The 10441-nt window shown below is 45.5% G+C and overlaps 1 protein-coding gene across 1 annotated transcript; it reads right to left on the reverse strand.

Moving 5' to 3' along the window:
• Window positions 1-995: 995 nt before the first annotated feature.
• On the reverse strand, window positions 996-10441 carry LOC130142646 (protein farnesyltransferase/geranylgeranyltransferase type-1 subunit alpha-like). The gene is made up of 9 exons (XM_056324942.1): window positions 10085-10441; window positions 8913-8998; window positions 8196-8310; window positions 7252-7356; window positions 6387-6513; window positions 5825-5973; window positions 3805-3867; window positions 3127-3298; window positions 996-1603 (listed from the first exon to the last, which is right to left on the reverse strand). Exons 1-9 carry the CDS (start codon window positions 10306-10308, stop codon window positions 1475-1477), a joined length of 1170 nt encoding a protein of 389 aa, XP_056180917.1. The 5' UTR covers window positions 10309-10441; the 3' UTR covers window positions 996-1474.

The raw sequence follows: 10441 nt of genomic DNA on the forward strand, positions 1-10441 counted from the left end.
GAGGCCTGGCAGACTGACTATATTGCACTCCCCCAGACTCACCCAGACAAACGCCCTGTGTTTACAATGGTGGAAGCAACCACCAGATGGCTGGAAACATACCCTGTGCCCCATGCCACAGGTTGAAAAGGCGCTATCCTGGGCCTTGAAAGGCAGGTCTTGTGATGACACGGCACCCCAGAAAGAGCAGAACAGAACAGAATCAGACAACAGAGACTGTTCTGAAACAGTCTCGTAAACACCTGGGCCAAAGAGCATGGCATCGAGCGTGTGTATCATATTCCCTACCATGCACCAGCCTCTGGGAAAACTGAGTGATGTAACGGACTGTTAAAAGACTACACTGAAAGCAAAGGGTGGTGGAACTTTCAAACACTGGCATACACACTCAGCAAAGGCCACCTGGTTAGTCAACACCACAGGACCTATCAGACAAGCTGGACCCGCCCAACCAAAGCTTCTACATGCTGTAGAAAGGGACACAGTTCCAGTAGTCCACCTTAACATTATGTCTGGGAACACAGTCTGGGTCATTCCTGCCTCAGGCAAAGGCAAACACACTTGTGGGACCGCTTTTGCTAATGGACCCGGGAGCACTTACTAGGTAATACGGAAGGATGGGGAAGTTTGATGTGTGCCTCAAGGGGATTTGATTTTGGGTGAAAACAGCCAATTAATTAAGTTGTGTGATGTTAATTGTTACACAGTATTGTATATTGTCATTTCTATATGCCTATTAGTACACTGAGTGCCTTGTGGTGCCATCTCTACCACTTTGGATTTGAACCCGAGTCCTTTTCAACTGCCACACCAATGAAGAATGACTTTGGTGAAACCAGATCAGGGCAGCTCTAATAGAATTAGAACTGCCTCCAAGACACAACAATCCAACAACTCACACCATCTTTCCCACCTGGACAGACTGTTGTAACAGATGAAGCCCAATGTCACGGACTAAATGAACGCAGCGGACTTCAGAAGGATGGTCCACAGACTAAGGGAATGATATCCGTGTATTTATATTAAAAGACAGGAGATGTGGTTACGTATTGGAAAATGCTGCATGACATAAATGGTATGGAATAAGGGGTGGATACTGTCCTGGTTTTGGCTGGGATAAGGTTAATTTTCTTCTTAGTAAGTAGTAAAGTGTTGTGTTTTGGCTACGATGCGAGAACAATGTCGACAGAACACTGATGGTTTTTAATTGTTGCTGGGTAATGTTTATGTTAATTCCAGGACTTCACAGTTTCTCAGGCCTTGCCAGCCAGAGGGCTGGAGGGACACAAGAAACTGGGAGGGGGCACAGCTAGGACAGCTGACCTGAGCTAGCCAAAGAGGTATTCCATACCATGGGATGTCACGCTCAGTATACAAACTGGGGACTGGGGGTTGGCCGGCACCTGCTGATCATTCCTTGGGGGCTGGCCAGGCATCAGTCAGCAGGTGGTGAGCAGTTTTCTTCCAAGTTCAGTTACTGCTGTTTGTCTGTCAGCATGCTCTGTTCAGTGCCTGAGCCGTGCTTGTCCTTAAGGGACCTTCCAATATATCTCCAGTATTCCTTCCGGATGGTGTCTTTTTCTTTAGCTAGAATTTCACACAACTACGAAAGACAATTGAGACATTGGAGTGTTACACCAAAAGCTGATGGAATTCTTAATTATCTTTATAAAAACACAGGCAATATAGGACTAAGCTAGTATTAAAACACCTTTCTTAGCAACACTTGTTTTATTCACCAGTTGCAACTGTCCAGTGACCTCAAACTGGTATCAATTCCAATTGATAGTCAACCAGTCTGACACTGCACAAACCTCCCCAGTCCTACTTCAGTTGCAACTGCTTCCCCATGACTCCTTTCTGTGCCCACCACTTGTCATCTATCCCAGGCTATTCAGCCTGCAGTACACTACAGCGTACTTGGGACTTCCTGACAAACCTGACTGTCTTTCAGTGGTCCAGTAGCTGTAAACCACTTCATTCAAAACAGCGGGGGAACATCCTGCTCTTAAATCTCCAGTACTGCCAGTGGACTGACAGGAGGTATTTTGTTTATGGTTTTTCCCTCAGCATACTGTCCCAAAAGGATTCTCCATGCAAGTCAGTAACCTTCTCTCACGACATGTTAAAGCTGGTGCCGCACGCTATTTCTACACATTCTGATTTGTTTTATTTCGACTTGGGTAAGCAGCGAGGCACAGAAGTCAACCCCACTCACAGGATGTGCTGTGTAAAAGGTATATGCTATGAACACTGTGCAAGTCTTCTAGTCAATTCCCTTTGATAATCAGAGGGCATTGCCCTGGTCAGTGAATGAGAGTTGCGAAACAGGAGATTCCATGCCTAAATAGATGAAGAAGTCAAACTCAGAGAGACAGTATAAAGGGACACCAAGCTGTGAGGTACAACTGCACTTATTTATACTCTGGTTGTAGAACACAACAAAGGAAAAGTGTTGACAAACTTTGGAATACAGACTCCATGTGAGAACGGCAGCTCTACTTACACTGTGTTCCAGTCTGTTCCACAGTGAATGAAAAGTAAAAGTAAAAAAGTAAAAAAGTAATGTAAAAACTACACTGCAAACCACACGGATCTCCCCAAATGTGCAGGTCAGGGAATACACAACATTGCTACGAGTCATTTATGCTCTGTAGGAAATGGTGCCTGACATTCCTCACAATGTCCCCAGTGCCTACTAGCCTTTAAGCTAATTCTGCCAGCTTTCTTGGAAAGACCTAAGAAGTGCAAAGGGAGTTTAGATACAGATACTTGAGGCAAGATTCACTAGCCTGCAGGTAAGTGATTTTGGACTACAAAGTTAGCATCAGAACCTCCTTGATTGTTCAAGTATCTCCTTTCTTCCGCAGGCAGTGTTAGGAACCTTCCTTCGCCACCAGGTGAAGAAAACTTACAGTGATTTTGTAACTGGCAAATTACTATTTACAGAAAAGTTCATGAGACTCTTGGGATTATCTGGCTTTCAAGTTCAACTCCCCACAGAGCTCCTGAGATTGACAAATAACCTGCTCTAGTTATGAAAATCAATCTCATTTTGTCGGGATATAAACCAAGAGAGCAACAGATAGCATACCTGAGAAGCAAACCCAACCTCTCAAAACGTACCTCCAATGCCTTGTTTAGTGTTTCTTCCTTGTTATCACACTGGTTCTCAAGCATATCTTCATATATGTCCACAAGAAAGGCAATCAGATAGGGTGAACTGTGGCTAGGCTGCAAATTCAACAGCTGCTCTAACAGATTTGGATACTCAGAAAGACCACGATCCTGTAGAATCCTAGAACAGAGGTTAATAGGCTTGAAACGTAATGCTGGGAAATACGGTGTGAAGAATTCAATTTTGGTTATGACTCCTTTATTTAGAGATCAGTTTTGAAACAAGGGTGCAAACTCAAGTAAGGCAGAAAGTAAGCAGCATGCAGCAGTAATACAGCTTAATGTGGCAGTAGGCTAAATACAGGCATGCTCAACTGAGCAGAAACTAAGACTGAAAGCATGCTCACTGCTTCCTGCTCTAGGCTCTTGAACCCAGTAACATCACAGGCCAAGTTTTTAAAAGCATGCGAAGCACTTGCAATCTCCCACAAGAACTACAGGGCCAGAAACTTAGCGGACAGTTACAGAGAAATTAGGTTGATGTATTAAGCCTTTGAGCAAGCTTTCGCCTCCCTGCTTAAGCCCACAACACTAGAATGAACAGCAACGAGCTCTTTCTAGTTAAGAGCTAGGCGTAAGACACTTTCTACAGATACTCTCTTTGCCCCACAGAGAAGAATACCTCACCCTTTTAAATAGTTCCAAGCGCTCTCATTATGTGGCACTGCCGTGATCATCTCAAGAGTGTATCTGTGAGAAAAAGACAATAGGTCAGGAACGCAGCCACTAACAATGCAGTCAGAAATTACTGGCATGTGCTCAGACACTCCCAAACACATCCTCTACTCTGATTCAGAGACTTTTTGCAGATCATCTCATCTGGGTCACAGATCAAAAATGCCTTGCAATACAATCACCGCCAGTCCCAGACCAACAGACACTGACAGAACTGTTTTAGACTCTGAAGTCTTCCATTTGCTGCATTTTATACAATAATGAAACAGTTCTTGAAATTATGAGCAATTGCACTAAGAAAAAACACGATACACTGTCCTGGTATGCTAAAGGAATAACTTGTGCCTTAATGCTCAGAAATGGCAAGGGGCTGAAAAGGGCTAGAGTAACTGAAGCCCAGGTTGAGCTATGTTCATATGAGTGCCAGATCATCTCAACTATGTACCTATTCAAAATGTTCTGTACCTATTTGCAAAACCTTTTTCACGAGGCTGTATTTGAGCAAACTGCAGAAAGGCAAAGCTTGAGCTTTCAGCTCACGCAGCCTTCTGCAGCAGCTCTTTGAAAGTAACAATTAGGCAACTCCTCTGAAAGCAAAGCAACAAGAGACATCTGCCATACTTTTGCAAAGCCACATTTCATCTTCACAAAACAGACTTTACCTTCTGCCCTTCACCAGCGTAATCATTCACCTGATTTTCAGAGACAACAAATACTGACAAAAAGTTCTATAAGCAATACTGAAGAAAAAAACCCCCACAAACCCACAACTCTCAACCTTTTTTAACTTTCTGCAGTCACTATGGCCAAGACCGAGTTTATCAAGCAACAAGCAGCCCAGCTACAGTTCTATAATGACATCCCTGAAGTCTTAACCTTAGACAGTCTGATTCTTTAGATGGTATCTAATTAACTTGAACACAGCACCATGTATAAACAGATCAAGGGAGGATGTTTAGATGCAACCTCTGGAGAGAAAAAGCTGTAAATATCCGAGCCTAAGTCATAGAAATAGCTCAGATTTATTAATCTGCAGAGAAGTTATAGACTGGAAGAGAAGTACAACTTAGAGCAGTTTGCAAAGACAACCACAGAAGGCGATGAGGGTTGGGATCCTCTACGAACAACGTACCAATGGACCTATTCAGAGACCCAGTATTTCTTCTGAAGAGTAACTCCAAATAATTGCAGGAACTTCTCCTCATTGCTCCTTTGCTTTAGACAAACAGCTTCTCCTAACCATCAATCCTGGCCAGCGGTCTGAGATAAGAAAACCATACAGGAAGATTCCTTTACCACCATCAGCTGTAAAATAGATGTCTAGAAGCCCAGTTTGTCTTCAGTTACAAACGTGCAGCTTTGAAACAGTTTCCAAAGCTCACTGTCCTCCAAACTGGCCAACTCACAGAGACATTTGTTGTTGCACTGACCACAAACCCCTGAAAGCTCCTTTCTTTTTCCAGCTGTATCAAACTCCTCACAAAAGGCAATTCCTCTTCCTACAAGCCACGCCCATCTTATCTTTAAATCATTGTGGCTACTGTAGTACTGAAACAGCAGTTTATCACAACACAGAGTGCCTCTCCTTCCAAGCTTTCTAGGGGTAGGACGTAAGACACTACTGAACAGCACAGCTCACGACGTTTCCAGTGCCACACATCTGCAGGTTGTTCCACTACAGCTAGCTGACTACAAAAAGCCAAAAGTTTTGTTTGCACAATAAACTGGGTCGGAACACAGACTCACGAGAACGCCTTGCCCAGGGTAAGCATAGCTTGCTTCTGTACTGCTCAACAAGTCAGTAGTACTGAAGCAAGCTATATATGCACCAACACTTGATCTGCCATCCACGAGAGTGAGCCCAGAAACCGCAATAAAACCAGGAAAGACAAGCCCACAGGGACTGTCAAAATATTCCTTTGCTTCCATATAATGGAGAATGCTGAATGCGAGCATGAAAAGCATTACTAACTGGACTTCTGTGTCTAGGACTACTGGGTCATCATAGCCGATGGTGCTGAAAATTACGAAGTGTCGTTGGTTCCAAACCGAGTTGTTTCTCACATCTTCCCTCAAAAGCTGGTCTACATATTCTAGTTCATTGTCCCATAATTTGAACTCCTGTGGCAAGGGAAGGAAGAGACAATGTCACAATCCAAAGTTTTATATATTCTCCTTGCTCCTGAGGTCTCTGAACGTTAGATACAGAGACTTTTTAAAAGAAATAAATTAAGGATGGGTGAACGAGGAACACGATACGCTATTCAGCTGCACACAAGGGTATTAGCTCTTCATTAAATTCACACACGGAACAGCAAGCAAACAAGAAAAGACCTTTTTGAACTTGCTTCTTAAAAGGCAAGTTTATAGCTAACCTCTACCACACATTAAAATACAACTGGTTTTCCCCCCTCAGCCTTAAGAAACAAAGTGCCAAATGGAATTCCGATTGTATTTAAGAAACCAAACTCTACAGCCTGAGCAGGTTATTTAGTGAGTCTCAGTAATTCTGAATACAATGTTGGATACGATACCCGAATAACCCACTGTCTGTGTTGCCATGCATGGTAATTTTTGGCATCTTGCTTAAGAATGTCAGCTACGAACTCAAGCTCTTCGGATGGATCCTGCAGCCACTCCACCAACATCCGTCTGTGATGCCTAAGGACAAGAGGAGAAAACTATTTTTAGAATAGTCTATAAAAATTTTTATGATGTGTGGTCTGTATTCAAACAGCACGCAACAACCGTACTACTCAGGAACAAAACACTAGTTAAACACTTCAAATCAAACATACCGAAACATTTCACTTGTGCCTGAGATATATTTGACGCATACCTATCCTATAACAAATTCTAACTACGCATACACATTGGCCAATCACCTCCTTTTAGACAAGTGATGTTTACTTGAAGTAACATTCCCACTTTTAACACTCCTGGCCAAAGCCTTCAGCAGAGTAAAATTTTCTACTACTATGTTATTTCTCTAGCAATAACAACCCTGCTGCTTTTCCTATTCCCCCCAAAAAACAACAGGTAAGCAAACCCCAAGAGCCAATAAAAGAAAAAAATAGTTTTTTCTATTTGTCTTTTTGTTTGCCTTTTCATCAGTCATTTTTTTGGTCTGTCAGGCTTATTTTGACAGCTTAAAAATCGAAATGAAAACAAGGCCTTTTTTGCATGTCATAATCACTTTTAGAACAAACTGCTAAAGAGGCCTTTGGCAGTGATGCTGATGCAACTCCATGTAACTCCTCCGCTACCGCCACTGCAGTAGATGCAGGCAGCAACTTTCAATAACTTTTAGCATCAATGATCACAAATTACTCTAGCCAATTTACAAAGCAAAAGTTACCCGCAAAAGTGTTAAGAACTGAGAGTAAAACATGATTTTACCAGACTTGGTAGTTCTTTGGCTGATCTTCAATGATAGCTGTAATGTACTTCAGTTCCTCATGAAGATCCTTTCCCAAAGACCGCAGGAGGACTCTCCGGAAATGCCTGTGCAAAAGTCAAGCATTCAGACACTGCAACAGGGCTCTCCTAAAATTCACAGAGAGGAACACAGAATAACCTTTGTTCACGGTTTTTCTAACAAATAATGAGTTAAAAAGACTGCAAAAAACTAAACCACATATCCAGGTCTGCTGAAGGCCATTCAATTATCAAACAGGGGAGAACTGGAATACAGCTGGTTAAACCAGCATGTTATCTAAGTTCACAGCGATCCTGTTTCAAATGAACCTCTGCCAAGCCACAGGAGTACTTATCATCACGGAAACCATGAATTATGCGCTAAAGAAATGTAAACTTTCTGACCCCATGCAAGTTAGTCAAATAAAGACATACAAAGAGGTAGTTGTTGGCATAAACATGTTACAGGGCCCTGCTCTGAACATCAGAAATTCACTGTTTATTCATTATCTAAATGAACACTAACCTAAAATGCACCATTTAGTAAGTATGCAGTTATTTCGCAGGAAACGGCAGCTATCATGCTTTTATGCCTCTTCTTGGAGTCAACAGAGGCCATCTTCAGCATTTTGCCAAGGCTGCGTCATCAGGTAAGCAACCTAATGTTAAACATCAAAGTTCTTTTTGTGCCTAATCGTGACCTTGATCGATAATATCCTCTAAGCCAAATGAAAGAAAACCACTAAATCAAAATAAGACATGGAAAATACTGAACAAAGACTTTCTTCAGAAGCTCACTGGAAGTCTACACTAGTCCTCTGCATAAACTCAACTAGTCATACGCTGATCAGACTAACAAAATTATAAAACACGTAAGAGGTCAGCAATCAAACGACAACAGAAATAATCCCAAGATTATCAGTTACCATGCTGTGTAGTTTGCAGCATTTAACTCAATGGCATCTGCTGTTAACTTGAAAGCTCTTTCGCTTCTCTCATCCCGCTGCAGAACCGCCCGGAAGTAATCATAGACGTCTTGAACTAAATAGATAACAGCATCTTATTGAAGGCCATAAGACAACTGCCTGATTAGCGTGTAAGGTTAATAATCCTTTGACACTACTTCCTATTTTGTGGACTTTATAAATGTTAAAATGACAGCTACAGATTGGTCTGACAGCACTATGGGTGGAAAGTTCTAAACGATACCAGCATACCCAAAGCCTACCAAAATTTCTTAAAAATACACCATCCAAACCATATGCAAAGCCATCAGAAAAACGCCTTGCTGCTTACTCACATTACTTCCCCAGATGCAGGACCTTCATATGTCTGTCTGTCTTCCACTTGTGGGCTAGAAATGCCTTATTATGTGAACCAGCCAATCTGCTGTATTGCCTCTTAAGCCATATGATTTTAAAATAAAACCTTGGCTATTCACATCTCAGATGAAGATTCAGCTTTAGAGATGCTTGGTGAAAACAGCACACACAACCACCGTAACAGGATGAATATTGATTTTTCCAGTGTACTCCTCTAGAAAACATATTACCCAAAACATGAAGTTTCGCTTTCACACCACCAAGGACCGATACCAATTCAACCGCCTTTGGTTTTCAAAGCAGAATGTATTTAAAACTTACATTTTTTACTGTAGATGATCTGAACAACAGGATTTGGCCCGTCGTTCTGAGGGATAGGTTCAATATCCGCCCATTCCTTCCTGACCCTGTAAACACATGTTTTTGTCTTTTCAGTGCTTCCAAGAAGCAAAAAATGCAAAGCTACATGCAGAGATCTACGTCCAGTAACACACCCCTGTTCCCACCGGTCCCCATTATTGCCACTGTATTATTGCCTGTAGCACAGACCAGCGCGAACTCGAGGAAAGGAGGCACCGACACAGGCGACCACATGAAAATTCAGTCACAAGGTCGCCTGGCGGAGGACGGCCCCAGCTGCCCCGCGGTGCCTCGGGTAGGAGCGGATCGCGGCGCTCGCAGCGCCGAGCGGCTGCCGAGGCTTCCCGCTCCAGCCGCCGGCACCGCCGCCTGAACAGTGCATGCTGTACCGCTTATCTCAAGGATGACGCAACTATGTTTAGTTAAAGTCGGGAGATGTCCAAGGACCCTTACTGCCACATGACGGATGCACAGACTGCTAAGTCTTAGATTCCTGTTGTACATGCAACGCGGCGAAGATGGAGGCTTCGAACATGGCCGCTAAGGAACAGAGTCTGCGTAGAGACAACTCCTCCAGGCCATCGCGCAGGCACGAGATATGTTCACGTTGTTAACGTGAAGATATACTAGGCCCTTGAATGGAATGTGCCAATCGTCCAGGTGTGAGAGATGTTAAGGTGTTCCCGGAAAGTTAATGAATAGACACGAGTGACTTGTATAAAGAGGGGGCTGAAAGGTTCCCTCGGTGTGCATGCCTTTGGTGGAGCGATCCCCCACGCACCCAGCGCTGCCGAATAAAGATCACCTCGCTCGCTCGAATACTGGGGACCGATTCTTCAAATCACCATCCAGCCCTGCCCTGCCCTGCCCTGCCCTGCCCGCCGCCGCCGCAGCCCTGCCCGCCGCCCCGGCCCGGCCCGGCCCGGCCCGGCCCTGCCCTGCCCGCCGCCGTCCCGCTCAGCCTCTCCTCCCCCTCCTCCGCCCGCGGGGCCGGCCCTGCACGGACAGTAGCCGGCCCTCTCCTCCCGCCGCCCCAGCAGCGGGGGCGGCTGCCACGGCCGTGGCGAGAGCGAGGCTCCGCGCCGCCGCAGCCCCATCCCGGCCGGTCGAGGGCTGCGCTGTCGCGGCCGTACCTGTAGGGCACGTAGCCGGCGTCCTCCCTCGCATCCGCTTCCTCCAGCAGCTGCCCGAAGCCGCCCTCCGGCTCCCCGCCGTTCTTCTCCGGCTGCAGCTCCGCCGCCGCCGGCCTTGCCGCCGGGCCCGCTGCCGCCATCGCCCCGCTGCCGCTTCCGGGGCCTGGTGAAACCAGAGAGGCGGGCGCCGCGGCGGAGGGCAGAGCGGCCGCGTGGCTCTCCATCGCCCCCGCCTGGGATGGAGGGCAGGGGGCTGCGCGGCCGGGACCGCGGCGCGCCGGGCGGGCGGGACGGCTGCCCCCCGACCAGTAACCGGTACCGGCAGCGCCCGGGGGCCGCGCCGAGAGTATTAATTCG

This window comes from Falco biarmicus, chromosome Z (genome assembly GCF_023638135.1).
Source record: "Falco biarmicus isolate bFalBia1 chromosome Z, bFalBia1.pri, whole genome shotgun sequence".
Lineage (NCBI taxonomy): Eukaryota > Metazoa > Chordata > Aves > Falconiformes > Falconidae > Falco > Falco biarmicus.